At 27.2% G+C, this 15,751-nt stretch overlaps 1 protein-coding gene and 1 long non-coding RNA gene across 3 annotated transcripts in view; both read right to left on the minus strand.

Moving 5' to 3' along the window:
* Positions 1 to 15,751, minus strand: part of LOC409670 (protein tyrosine phosphatase type IVA 1) — a 75,919-nt gene that overhangs the window by 57,795 nt on the left and 2,373 nt on the right. For both annotated transcript variants that reach the window (XM_026443348.1, XM_016914308.2), the window contains exons 4-12: positions 15,511 to 15,726; positions 15,322 to 15,429; positions 15,007 to 15,240; positions 14,398 to 14,940; positions 14,083 to 14,272; positions 13,801 to 13,989; positions 13,554 to 13,705; positions 10,554 to 13,359; positions 5,627 to 5,932 (exon numbers count right to left, since the gene is read on the minus strand). In XM_026443348.1, coding sequence (XP_026299133.1) covers positions 13,061 to 13,359; positions 13,554 to 13,705; positions 13,801 to 13,989; positions 14,083 to 14,272; positions 14,398 to 14,940; positions 15,007 to 15,240; positions 15,322 to 15,429; positions 15,511 to 15,726 — 1,931 coding nt within the window. In that variant the 3' untranslated portion in view covers positions 5,627 to 5,932; positions 10,554 to 13,060. The remainder of the gene's footprint in view (positions 1 to 5,626; positions 5,933 to 10,553; positions 13,360 to 13,553; positions 13,706 to 13,800; positions 13,990 to 14,082; positions 14,273 to 14,397; positions 14,941 to 15,006; positions 15,241 to 15,321; positions 15,430 to 15,510; positions 15,727 to 15,751) is intronic.
* LOC107965043 lies at positions 7,836 to 9,219 on the minus strand. The gene is made up of 2 exons (XR_001704402.2): positions 8,284 to 9,219; positions 7,836 to 8,209 (listed from the first exon to the last, which is right to left on the minus strand). It is a non-coding gene; the product is annotated as an uncharacterized LOC107965043 (long non-coding RNA).

The raw sequence follows: 15,751 nt of genomic DNA on the forward strand, positions 1-15,751 counted from the left end.
TTGACGTCAAACGAGATACACATTAGCATACAACGATGAAGAAGAAATATTCAATTTTGAACGAGTTGAAAAGTTCGAACAAGTTTCCAAGTTATTTAAGATCGTTTAAGAGTTTCATCATCGTTAATATTTTAATATATATCTTTCCTACATCAACGCAAGAGGAATTGGCGTTATTTAAAAAATATCGCCGAAAATAAAATGGAAGAATTATCGTTTGAATTTCATTACGGTGAATATTTATCACTTTATCAGACGAAATTCAACAGATAGCTATTTTAACTTTTCCAAAGAGCGATTTCCCTATAATACGTCGTGCGATTAATTCCACGTATATTAAATTCGCGATATTACATGTTAAATGTCACAACCAAAGGATATCCTATATTTAACCTTCCAATTCATGGGTACACCGATAATTACGTGATATATATTATAATTATTAACAAGTATATGTATTTGAAAAACGTTTTTTTTTAATCTTTCATATCTATTTCGACTCATTAAATATTCTAACTGGGACGTTCCTCGATTAGAAACCTTTCGCGTACCGGAAGTCGAAGATTAACGAAAGAGGATTAATTTCGCTTCCGTTATGCACACACAAAACTGTTTTCTTGCTTAAAAATTCGTAGAAACGTGTTTTCTAACTGTTATTACTCGCAATAATTAGAAAATGATTAATTTAATGAATCAGAAAATTAAGGAGATTAAATTAGGAAATTTTATTCACTGAAAATAAATTAAAAAATTTACTTACTGAATTGAACTATAAAATTTTAATTATATATATATTATTTATAAATTTTTTCCATATAGATTTACAGTGTCATTTATAAAAAGCGTGCAAACGATAGAAGACCACGTGTAAGAGAGAAAGGGAAAAATAAAACTGCAAAACGTTTGTTTCTCTCTTTTCGTGCATGGTTCGTGGGAGTGGATGACGTCACCCATTTTTTCCCTTCAGAATATTGGTCGCCATGGGTGGTAATTCACGGAAACGAGAATAACATCCATCGAGCAGTTTCGATCCAAGGATGTCCCACGCGGCAGGTTCACTAATTCATAGTCTGTTAGAAATTACACAAATCTATAGAGGATGTACCATAGTATTGAAATTACAATGTACATACTCTATTTGTGTTAAAACTCTTATGTTAAAGTGCACATTAAATCAATTATATTTTATAATTATAACCTATCCAAGCTATACAAGTTTATATAATACTATAATAATGGAATATTTATGTATACTATGTTTTATATTAAAACTCCTATGAAAAATATTTTATTTTATCAAAATAAATGTTGCAAATATCTTTGAAAATAATTATAATTTAATTTTAATTATTTTCAATTATGAATGTCACTAAATATATATTATAACATTCCCTACAAGAATTCTAAACCTATGTCTATATATAATGATTAAAACCTACCAAACAAATTGTATTTTTATTTTTCTTTTTATGTACTAAAAATTTAATATACGTATTATATATTAAATTTATAAAATACACCTATATTTTCAAAAAATTCATCATTTCTTCAACAATATAGTAAAACGATAGTACATTGTAACCGGAAACTCTTGACAACCACTGCAGTTATTACTATTCGAGGCTTCCGGCTGTAAGCCATGTCCACAAGGAATTATATTCCAACATTTCACCAGCATTGTAGCTAGCTCTTCGAGAGTTAAATTACATACTAATATTCATTACAAGATGCAATGACAAAAAAGAAAAAAATACCTATATATATATTTCGTACAAAATACTAGCAATGGACCTTGAAAATTAAAAAAAAAAGAAAAAAGAAAAAAAATAAAAGTTTTTTCATGATGTGGATTCTATCTATCTTTATAAGATTTTAATTCTCTAACAGAGAGAAGATCAAATAATAAAATGATTCTGTATAATATTTTGATATGAAAGCAAAGATTATCATTTCTTTAAATTTATTTTGTATTTTTCATTCCTTTTTTTACTATATCATTCTCCTTGAATTTTAATATATTGTTTTCATCTTACTCATAAGATATAATTATTTCTCTCAGATAATTATTTGTTACATAACTCTTATGAAGACATACTATTATCTAACTAATTCCATTTTATTTCATATCATAAATACAAGCATTGAAATTCTTTTTGAAAAATAAGTATTGGTTCAATTTTATATAGTATTATATGAATATTTATAAATTATATATTATTTTATAAATGTTCATATAATGAAAATTAAAAGTATTTTGTATAAAAAAAGGAATGATTAAAGAATTTATTTATCCTAAACAGACATCCTACATAAATCAATTTAAATTAAAATATAAATCATTTGGGATGGTAAAAAATTCGATTCATCATTCAACAAAGCCGTGGAATTAACATCAGATTATAGAAATAAATATATTTGGACAAACAATATATCAATGATCAAATAGCAAAAATAGCATGTTGAAAGCAATCGAATCTCTCAATTATTTATATTATGTGACAAGTATAATAAAATAAAAAAAATTAATAAAGTTTATTGCAAAAAGTAAGTATTTATATAATGTTTTTATAGATTTCCCGGTATAATAGACTCATTCATTCATGGTTAAAACTGTTCATTGGCATTCGACAATTATAGTGATTATAAATAACAAACAAATGAAGGAATCAATAGTGACTATTAAGAAAATTAATAATGAAACTTAAATAACAAATCAAAATCAATTTTTCTAATCAAAATATTGTATTTCATTAATGAAAAATAAATTATAAATATGACTAACTTTAAAAATCTAAAAGATTTTAAAAAAGGATTCTGCACGAAATTATGCTCGTGAAAAAAACATTTTTTTAAAGATAAAAGATATAATATAAATATTTGTAAAGAAATTAAAATAGTAAATAAATTTTGAAGGAGTTTAAAAAATATATAACTTTAAGAAAGATTGTGTGCGTAGATATACTTGTCAAATATAAATATTTGATGACAAAATCTCAACATCATATTCTATCATGTTAGAAACAATAATATTTATATCTATAATCTTCTGTGTAGTGGATATTATACTTTCATTAAAGAGTAAATATAATTAATCTTGAATCTACATCAATCATCTGAAATTGAAACAAATTATTATCAAGGTAAGAAATATACTATAAAATAATATAAATTATATTAATTTTATCAATTTCATTTTTTTTTGCTATTAAAAAGAAAAAAAGTTAGAATCATTCTATCTAATAATCAAACCATGATTAGAAAAAAAGAAATGTAAAAGATATAAAATACAAATATAAAATATTAACGAAGAATATTATTTGATTTCAATTTTGTAATTTTGAATTTTGTTGATAATTGCTCCAAACAATTATAAATTAATAAATTGCCAAGTGGCAAAAAGATGTACATACGACCTTGTATCATTTGACGTCATTCAACGCGTGACGGATCATAAATGCATTCTAATTTATTAACGAGTCGAATATGTCGTTTTTTAAAAGTTTATATTTATTTTTCCGAATTGCGAATCAGTCATTGCTGAAGAATGATTCGAAGCAAAAATATATATTTTATAATGATATTCCAATAAAGATTAAGTTTATTCTATATTATATATATATCGAAATTAATTCTAAATAATACTTGTAATAAAGAATGATAAGAAAATAATTATAATTTCACTTATATGACAAGAATGCAAAATGAATCAATGTGTATTTGAGAAAAATGATATAAAACTAAAAGATTGATCAACGTAATAATTTCAAAACCGATATTTTATACACATATGAAAGAAAGTTTGATGAAATAGTTGATTAACACATTTCTTTACCAACTTAACCTATAATTTGTTTCCACGCGTACGACAATTCTTATTAAAATTTACTCACTTTTTTTCAAATTTTATTATTAAGAAATAAATCATATATAACTTATATATGATAATACTGTGTACCAATTAAAAAAAGAAAAAATAGAAACAATTATTATAACTTACTTATAATGATAAATACGAAAAGATCTTCTTTATAAAAAGAATATATATTTTGACTAGCGTAGTAGACTTCCTTCCAGTAGCCGATTAAAAAAAAGTGAAATGTAAATGGCAATGTGAAAACACACAAGCTGTCATAACACAATTTAAAACTTACGATTATCATCACGACACCAATAAAATTAAAAAAAAAAAGAAAAAAAAATCAGAAAAATCTTTATTATACGCACATTCATCCATTTTATACGCATCTTGATTTTTCTCTTATATGTTTGACTACACGCGCGAGCCTGGATTCGCGAGACTGCCATCTTAATTCGCGCGAAAGGAAACAATGACGTCGTTGACCTGCTCTTGAATGGTAGAATAATAAATAGCGCGGGCTGACCGAACACGATACGATATGTTTTTCACGATGAAGAAACGGGTGTGACCGCGATCGATTAAATGGATCAATTATTATTCAAACTATAATACGGTCCACGATATAGCGAGATTATAAAATCAAAACTAGTCAAAATAGTTACGAAATAGTTCGAGAATAAAGGAGTCAATAGAAATACAAATATATAAGATCTGGACAGGACTGTATAAAGAAATAATGGAATTGATTTCTTAAAAATCAACGAAACAAAATAAGAAAAATAAATATACAAAAGATATTCGATGTTCATTTAATAAATATTAAAAAAGTAGTATAATTCTATTATGGCTATCTATTATAGGTAATAGATAACTATGAAAAAGCATATTTTTTTATTGTACAAAAATTTAAATTAGACTTGAATATACAGTCCTAAAATGAATCTACAATCTAATGATATCAGACGATACCGATACTCACTGGTTTAATTTACATTCTCACTATATCTTGGTCCCATACTACACACGAGGCAAAACAGCAACACGCGTGCCCCTGGCGTGCAATCCGCGTGTCATTCGAGCGTGCCTCCGGCCGCTCTCACCGCCGACCTCGACCGCCTGTCACTCGGACTTTGCCAATTGAACATATTTACAAAGAACGCAAAAAACTTGTACGAGAGAAAGAATGCAGGTCTACTTCATCGTGGTTAAAACCTTTCGGCGCATGGCATGCCGTATCCTCCGGAATTACTCTAAAAATTCATGATACGATGCCGTTAAACATTACGGCGGAGTAGCTTCTCAGAGGGAATCGGATTAAAATCAGTCGTAAAAAGACACATTCTTTTCACGCATACCCAATGCTCCCACGAACAAATTATTTCGAAACGAAGGGACACGAGTAGGCAGCCAAGCAGACAGACTACGATGACGGCGGTGGCTTTCGATGGGACGCCAGAGTTCGTCGTCCGCGCACACACGCGTATGTCAATGCGTGTAAAGACATGGATAGGTTCGGGAATTGTGCATATATATAGAGGCGCGCGCACATTCACACGTAAACGGAGCATCACACGTAACGCGAATATATAATATATACGAAGGGAAGCACGCAACCAAAGAGAGACACACGCGCGCGTATACGACGGCCGTAAATGCAACGATCGACTTTTTGCCGTTAGAAAGTCACTGGACGCGTACACGCGAAACACAATTTATGAAATCGTATCGAGATTTCATTCGGAATAACTGTGCTCTTTGAACACTCACCTGAATCGCCATACACATTGAATATGGAAGGTACGGTGGGGCGTTCGTTAGCGAAAACGCGACTCCGTAGGTGACAGAACACGCCGAATATTCACGTACGTCCGCACGCCAGAAAAGCTTGTGGACAACTGACGGAAATGGCGGAAGAAGGCCGCAAGGTGGCCTCAGCAGTCCTACCACGCGATTGGTTGGCTGACTATGTGGCGCTACATTCAAATGTTTATATCATACATTTGTTAATTTATCGCCTAACAATGGTATGAAAGATTATCTTGATTTTGTTTTCTTTTTTATCGACTCGTGCATCTGAAATTCAATAATTATTATTGATTAGACAAAATTAATATCATTTTTTGATTGAATATAAAGCAAATTATACTGATTTTATATACATAATCTTTTATCAAATAGAAATCTAATTATAAAAAAATATTATTTATCAACTAGAATATCATGCAACGTTTTACTGATAATTGCAAGCTATTTTTTGCAAGATTAACATGTCATTAGATAAAATAGCTCTGAATACTCTTATGAAATAATATTGATTTATAATTCTAAAAATAAATTTCTATTGAATTATATAAGTATTTGATATTTAAAAATGAAATAAAAAAATAGAATAATTAATATACTGACACAAAATGAAAATAACAAACAATGTAAAACAATTTAATTTAATTTAAAAAAATATATTAAAAAATTTCATATTTGAAAAATAAATAAGTATTATTTTAACAGTTTTCAAAACATTTATTCATTGTAAATACATTGTTTGTGCCTTACTTCTGAGAGAAGAAAAAAATGTTACATTTCGACAATTGAAGAAAAAGACGATTTCTGATAATAATTAATTTTTCATTTATTATCGGTGTCTTTTTATCTTCTAGTGAAACGTAAAACGAAATTATTCGAATTCTATATATTCATGATCTATAGATATTTGTTTCATATTTAAGGAAGAGATTCTGTGATTGATATGAAAACATAAGGTTCATTTTAAGAAAAAACAGTGTTTTTCAACCGCGCACGCACGATATATTCTCCTCTATATGTATTATAAGGGATTTAAAATTATATATATATATATATATATATATAAATATACATTTATATATATTTATATATATAAATGTATATTTATATATAATATTCGAGGAAACGATAAATCAATCATTTTTGACAATACGAGATTTTTCTTATATATCTAATATTATTTTATATATATATTTATTTATTTTATATATATATATATCTCTGTCTCTGCAAATTACGATCATTCTTCATCATTCATTGATTACCTTTTACCACTTGTACCATTATCAGAGCGTTCCTTATGAATTATTTGTTTTTTTTTTTTTTAATCTTTCTTTTTTTAAGGCAATATTACTTCAAGTGTTTTAACACTGTTTTCGCGATAATGAAACCGGGACCACATTGAAATTATTTTTTCCATTATGATTAGCATATCAAAATGGCGATTTTTGCCATATTTCTTTCTTATTTCTTTAAGATGGCCGAATATATGGATTAAATAATTTTGCTTATTGCGCGGCTAAATTAAGCAACTTTTTCTGTGTGTGATGTCAAATATAATAATGTAATAATAATAACAAAGTAACATGAGTATTTGTGTGCATGTATATAATGTACATATGTATGTATATGTTTTATGAATTGATATGGCATTAATAAATACAAACTGTTGAAATTGGACTAAAATACTTTTAAAAGTTAGATGCTGTATCAATTAAATATTTTTACTACTTCGAGACCACTTTTTTCATAGTTGTAGATATCTAATTCATTTTTCTACTTTCTTTCATAATTTCTGGTACTCTGTTTCTGAATATAGTTTGGTTGAGATTAATCGGCTGCTCAAGACTGTTTTTTTACTAATATATACTATCAATTTTTCTCTTTTAATATCATTAGTGATTTTGATTTAAAAAATATTTTTTTTATTTAATAATATGTTATTAAATATTAAAAAAACATATAAAAAAGTGATATAAAATGTAATATATAAAATGATTGCATATTTTCCTGCAAATAATATTACACAATTTTATAAATCTATTCTTGAAAAGTTTGAAGATGATGAATGAATAAAATTATTTATGAATATTATGAAACATAAAAATGTTGTTTTATATTATTAAAATAAATTACAAGAGGAAAAAATAGAGTATAAAAAAAAATAATGTAATAAGTTAAACAAATTATATAATTTTCTTTTTAATAGCCTTAAACAGCCGATTAATTCAAACATACTATAATACTTTCTCTTTTTCATTCGCTATCAAGCTCTCAGAAAAGATTCTATTCACCATAAAAACATCATATAACATTCAACAAAATCTTTTTTGTGAGCTTTACAATTTTCTATTCATCCACTGAACAGGTTTAAACTCATTCTTGATTAACATTCTCATTATCTTGAAATACAGTCGAATCTTTATATCTCGAGAACTTATTTTTTTATTGGTTGGATTATTTTCTATTTATTTGATATTGAAGAATTCCTGTAAACAATTAATTTATGTTTGTAACTCAAACTTTTATCAGCGATATCTCCACAACCTAAAATAATTATATATCATTTATCAGTAATTGATAATTATCTCAAATGATTGAAAATAAAAAATAATACTTACGAATTTTTCTTTCATTACAATTTACAATTGAAAAAATATTAATTCTTGTACAATGCGTGTAAAATTTTATCTATTTTACTGAAAAATTTTAATAAGAAATCTCTATAATTTGAACATTAGTTCTAGCCTTGAAATTCGAGCTGTCGAGATTCGATTGTAATTCGAAATCACATAGATATACCATTATATTTTATATATTTTTCATGAGCTTTTATAATTATATTTAATTTCTGAAACCATAATATAATTCACAAAGATCCTCCTTTGTTTTTTCCTTTCTCAAGCAAATATATATTGCTTTTTTCTCTTTTTCTCTTTTAATTTCAATTTTTACAAATCTTAACTAATTCGACTCACATTCGCGTATCACCATTCAACAATCGTTTGAAGAAACAAAAGAAAAGAAAAAGAGAAAAAAAAAAATGATAAAAATACAAGAAACATCTTCGTATTGTTCTGCTTATACATTATGGTCCCTACAAAAAATACATTACATCTATAAGCAGTTTATATTAATCGTTATAATAGATTTAATATCTATATACACAACATTCTTTTTTTTTAATTTAATTCTTGATCGCTAGCGTTAGAACTTCCTACCTAATACTTAAAACACTTCCATCCTCTATGACTTCTATTTTTCTCTCTCTCATTGTTTAATTTTCCTTCTAATAAAGTATATAGCTTGGGAATGTGTTACATACAGTAAATATAATAGTACCAATTAATTGATTAAAAGAAACATCTGTTACAAAATAAACATACACTATAAACTAACTAACGATGAATATATTAGTGATAGATAATAAAAAGCGCAATGATTATTATGACGACAATAATAATACTAATAATAATAATGACAACAGTATAATATAACAGGAAATAATTTTTGAGATGATAAATCGAATTCATAATAAAAATATCGAAATTAATCTTCAACTCCTTGCCTTATAATATCATTGAATTACATTGAACTTATATTTAATTTAAATCTTAATTTTATATTTATATATTTAATTTAATTTAATTCCAAATTATATTTGATTATAAATATAGTATTAACTCTTGAATATAATATCCTATAATAATGTTGAAAAAAAATCTGAAACAAGGTAGATATAATATAGGTTATGTTAATGTAATTATTCTTTTTAAAACATTTTAATACTATTCTATATTTGAATATTATTGAAGGTGCACGTTAAAGTAAAGAAAATAAAGTAATTAAAGTTACTATAAAATAATGAGTGTTTAAAATCTAAAATCATAAATAAATATACAATGTTGTCAAAAATATATAGAATATAAATAACATGCAAAAATATCTAAAATTTTCAAAATAAATTATTATAATATTTATAAAACAATACTAATTATTAATTAAATTTCATTTATCATCACTTTAACTATATTCATAAAAATGTAAATCTGCATATATATCTGCAGTTTAGTCATAAGTAATCTTTTGTTTAATTTTTAAATAAATTATATAAGATTTTCAAGAAATAGTTGGTCTCTATTTATTTTAATATAATATATTTTAGATTTAAAATATTTTGATATCTTAAAATAATAAAAAATATAAAATCAATACAGTAAAAATATTATTTATATTGTATAAAAATTATAATTCGAATACAAACATTAATTTTTTTGAAACCTGCATATTTTTTATAAGAATCTAGTAATCAAAACAGATTTAATATTTCTAATGTTAGTTTTTTTTGAAGAATTCTTTAAAGAAATGATATGTTAATTATGACTAAACTTTAATATATAGTGTTTGAAAGAATAAAAAGGCAAGGAGTTAAACAATCGATCAAAAAAAAACAAAAAAGAAAAAAAAATCTAAGAATACAAGATTCGTCATAAAAATAATATGCGAGAAAGGCTTTTGTAAAAATATTTAAGTAACACGATGGAAAAATTGTGCGGGTCACGCGCTCATAATTGTTCGTTTCTTTCATAAATATTTTTGCCACAAATCGTACAAAACGACGCATTTTAGAAACAGAACATTATCGCATCGATAGCGATCACCATAAAATTCTATTAATCGTATATATTTATATATATATATAATTATAATACACATAATCATGTAGTTTCTTTTTTTCTCGATTGCTCATTATAAATCGTTTTAACTATTATAATTCTCTATATACAATTGTAGTTATTTTGGTGGATGCAATCATTAATTTCTTCTTGTTAACAAATTCTTATTTATCATTCTCGATGAAATGTGTAAATTGAATTGAATTTGATTTTACCTGTGTAACTTGTTCCTTTTCCTAACCTTTTTGTCTTTATATTTTTCTTCTGTTCCTTCTTTTTCTTATTCATCTTTTTTATTTCTTTCTATTCACAGCACTTTTTTCCTTTTTGTTTTGTATTTCTCATGTATACCAGAAATCCATTCGACAAACACTATCGTTCGATACAAAGATTTATATCACAAAGTAGGTATAGTTAATACGTAAATGCTTCGCAATAATTAATCGTTAGTTAGGAGAGAGATCATCACGGCCTCAAGAATATTTCAAACGATCGAATTTGCCGAATGGTTCAAACAGTTCACAAACATCAAAATTGCCTCTAAAATATAATATATGTGTGTATGTATATATGTATAGGGGATAGTGTGTAACTACACTTTGAAAAATTGACAGTGACGGGCCAAACAGCGTGCGAGATATATCATACATAGGTAAGTATGTTTGCATTAACGTAAGTAAATGATGATGTCACCATAATAGTATTGATATTTTTTTTATCTTATTTTTTTTCTGAGATTGTGTAAAATTAACATTATATCTTTTGTTGTTTTCATTTTTAATTTGAATTTTATAGAAGTATGTATAAAACGGTTTCGTACCCGAAGCGATAGGAAAAGACAGTTTTAAATAATAGATTCGTGCAAACAGCATTGTTGTCCCTATAATAATATTGTTATTTATTAAAATCTTTTTCCGTAAAATCTTCTTAATTAATTTTTTTTTCTTCTTGTATCATCATTTTTTAAAAGAAATTGAGCTTGAGATGAGTAATTTTATATCCTTTTCTTTTTTTTTTTTTTTAATTTCTTAGGCTAAAATTTCATTAATTTTGCACTGAGAGATATTCATTATTATTTATAGCTTTTTTTCGATTTCAAAAGTGCCTTTAACACTCTATAAAATTTCTTTTCCTGAGTAAGTTTTATATACTTCTTTCTTTCTTTTTGTTTTTTTGCACTTATCTCTTTTTTTTTTTTCTTTTGTTATATCGAAATTGGATAAGAGATGCTTTCAGGTACAAAACAAGTAGACTTCTCCCTAACAACAAGTGAGCAAACTGTATTTAATAAGCCAGAATTTGTTCAAGACATATTTCAGTGTTATATAATTAATCCCAATTGACCAACCATTTTATCTCATTAATATTCATTAACCGAAAATTTATAAGTTTTTTGTTTTTCTTTCATTGCTTGGAAGCATAATTCATTTTATATAATTCATTCTATAGAATATGATAAGAAGTAACGCACAAGTTATAACGAAAAAAATCGCACAAATGCGTCTTCTTTTTTATTTTGTTTTTTTTTTCTTTTTAAATTAATGCTAAGATTGTTTTTGAAAGCTCTTAAAAATTGCATTATCGATATAATAATATTTAGAAGAAAAAACATCAGAGATCAAGGTGCCGCCTCGTTAAAAGCGTGATTTTTTTTTTTTTGCATAAGAGAGTATTTTTTTTTTTGCAAAAAAGAAAAAGAAAGGAATAAAACTATTGCAAAATATTAAAATAATTTTATAAACAAGTCAACGCTATGGATTCTTAATCCATTTGTTATTTTTCTTTACATCACTAAGTTAAATTGACTACTTTTTTTTTATTTCTGAGAAAGCCTAATCACTAGTTATAAAATAAATCGCAGCTCTCAATCTGCAATTATAATGATATTATTCATTATAGATCATTAACTCTATCATTTAATTATCTTTAAATATATGTTTGTCTAGTCTTGTATTTCTTAAGGCAGGAATTTTTATATTTACAGTTTTGTCCTTATTGGCCTTTCTTCCTTTTTTTTCCTTTCTTTTTAACCACGCAAGGCTCGTTTCCTAACAGCAAAAAAATCTCGTTTCAGACAAAGAAAATCTTTGAACTCAAGTTACAAGATGTCTGTCTGAAACGAGTCTAAATATTTTTTTTCACCTATTACATTCCTATTATTGACATATATATCGCATCACCGTAAAAATGTACATTCTAGTGATATTAGTTCCTAAAAAATAGCCAAACAATCGAGACAAACCTGTGGCAAATTATTTCGTATCATAAACGATATTCTTCACGCAAATATAACCATTGTAAAAATATTTTTGACTCGCCTGTATGTAAGAATATATAATGTGTGCAAATGTATGTTATGTATCTGTGTAAAATTTACTTATATCTTCAACACAATTTAAATTTTATACCCGACGATATACGGAACGATATAAGATAATTCTTTGTCTCTCGATTTTTTTAAAAAAGTATATTAGCACCATATATATATATATATGTATACAGATTACCTTCTTTCTTTTATTTTAAAGCCATTCATATTTCTCCCCATTTACTTTTTTTTTTTTAGGATTGCACAAATCAATAATGCACGTACATTGTACATATTATATCTCTTTTTCTATGTATATTGAATTACCTGTGACTTCAAAACAATTTGCCACAGACTTACATTATCACTTTTTTGATATAATTCAATTACATAGCCTCTAGTATGAGTTAAACATTAAACGTTCCGTATATGCTTATCTGATTTACCGGTGAACGGTTTCACTTCCGTATCCGGTTCTTCCATAGCAAGAGGCGCTTGCCTTGTATCGGGAACATCGACGTCCATTGCATTTTTCGAACGATGCCCTGTCTCTGTCGAATCTTGAGTCTGATTCGATGAGCCAGTATCTTCTAAGTTCGTCGATTTCGTAGGCTCTGTGGGCGACGAAATTGACGATGGCGTGGGCAATTCAGAATTTGGAGAAGTGCCATCTCCTTCTCCTATGTTATGATTATGAGGTTTTTCTTCGAATACTAAAATATGAAAACACATATTTGTAAATTCAATGATTTATAATATTGAGACAATAGTTTAATGAAGAAAAAAATATAAAATGAATATTAAATGATATCTTACGATGTTTTTGAAAAGAAATCACATAAGTATATCTTTTTTTATCCTTTTAATTTTTTATTTAAATATCAATTGCATATATTTTTGAACTTACATTTATCAAGGCTGATAATTGACCCTACAAATTCGTTGACAGTGAGAGATGGTGCATGGTCTTCCATTTGTCTTCTCCTCCTAACCAACCACCAGTCAATAAGGAACAATGCCAAAGCTAAAATCTTAATGCCAGCGCAAAGTCCAACATATCTGAAATATATTTTGGTCAACAAAAATACTTTCTTGCTTAATATCATTCCTAGAATTTAATTATTTAAAATTATGCATCGATATTAGAGTTGTACCTGTATCTAAATTGTTCAATGTCATAAAGTAAACATCTTCCACCTTTTTCTCCACAAGTGCTTTTCCAAAGTAAGCATGTAGAGTCAATTAAATTACCAAATAAAATAGGAGCGGGTATATAACCGAATAGTCGAAAGATTACAAATTGCATGCCTAAAGCAAATGATCTTTCCTCTTCTGAAACTGACCTATGTGTACATATTCAAAATAAAAATTAAAATATACTTAATAATATATAATTTAAAATAATAATGTATAGGGAAAATAAAAATAAAACTTACCGTAATACTATCATTAATAGAGGCATTTGAGTGATGGCAACAATAAATGTCATGAAAAAAAGTAAAATTAAAAATGGAAATATAGTCCTACATGGCGAAGTGCACGGACCCGCAGTAGCTACTGGTACTACCGTCACCTCTGCAAATTCTGGTGCTGCCGGAGGTAACATTGTTAAATTTCCGTGTATACCTAAAACACAAATATCTAATATTATCAAAAATCTAATATTATCAACAATATAATCATCTAATTCATATACATTGCTAAACATTGTACTTAATTTATGTTATATTTTTTTACAATTGTACACTTACAAGCACAATTAGTGAAATTTGATTTGGAACTGAAGGCAGTGCAACCTGCATGACAAGGACTAAAATATGTGAGACCATTGTTTCCACAGACTGGTTCCACATCTGTCATTCGGCATTCGCAACCGAAGTTACATGCGGCAGTGAGATTTACTTGAAAGGGTTCAGGGCCCTTTGTACTGCTGTTAAAATATGGTATAGTGGTCCCAGCCATTTTTACATTGTCACAACCGAGGAAAAAAAGGAGACCATAGCACACCAGGCATATCATGTTCGAGACAAGAACGAATTGAACCGCACCTTTCGGTCTTAATTCTAAACGTTTGAGCAAACATCCGCCAAAAAAGATTCCAATGCAGGCACCTGGTATCGCTATAGAGCCGGTGAATACACTAGCTTGACTCTTTCCTAGGCTGAACTGTGTCTCCAAATATTTTGGCAAGAAAACCACGAATCCAGAAACAATCACTAATTCCATGCAAGCTCCTAAACACGTCACTACGTACACTGGATTACATACTAGTCTCCACATACTCCTAGGAATATCTGAAAGTGAAAATTATATTTAAACAAATATTTTAAGTTAAAATATATTATTACGTTCATATTCACCTTTCACATCTTTTCCGTAACCACTATCATCAAGTCTTTCTTTTTTTTGTTCTTTGCATTGCTCTTTTTCTTTCTGCGATGATAATTTATTTTTTTCAATAATACGTATTTTTTCTTTCTCCCGTTGTAAAATTTTTGGAAAACTGAAGAAAGGAATTGCCACTAAAATTAGGAGTAAGCCACAGAGTAAAAACCCACCCCACCACATGCCTACCCATCTGTGATCACCTGGATCTAGAGAAAAATTTATTTTATTTTATAAATAGTATTTTATAATTTTTAATAAACAACATCTTATTGAATTTATTGAATCACCTATACTGATAATTGTTCCAGAAAATGAATCCATATGAAATGATAATAGATATGCTCCAAGAAGAAAACCTAAAACTGGTCCAAAAGCTGCCATACTATACATGCAACCTAGAGAAAAAATAGATGAAATTATTTAATAAATTGTCTTTGATGACGAATTTTAAATATTTTAAAATCACAGGTTCTTACCAATATACAAAGAAGCACTTTCTGGTCGTACATGATCATCTATATACGTAGTACCAAGAGTAAATAAAGGAGAACCACCACAGCCTAATAATAACTGAGCAAGTACAAATAACATAACAGGACCAGCAGTAGATGGAGATCCTTGAATGCAATTATCACCTCTTAAATTGTTGTGTGGCGCTAAAGGTGGAGATGATAATCCAGATGAAAGGCGACCTACAAAGAAAGAACATTTTCATTT

This window comes from Apis mellifera, linkage group LG10, assembly GCF_003254395.2.
Source record: "Apis mellifera strain DH4 linkage group LG10, Amel_HAv3.1, whole genome shotgun sequence".
Taxonomy (NCBI): Eukaryota; Metazoa; Arthropoda; class Insecta; order Hymenoptera; family Apidae; genus Apis; species Apis mellifera.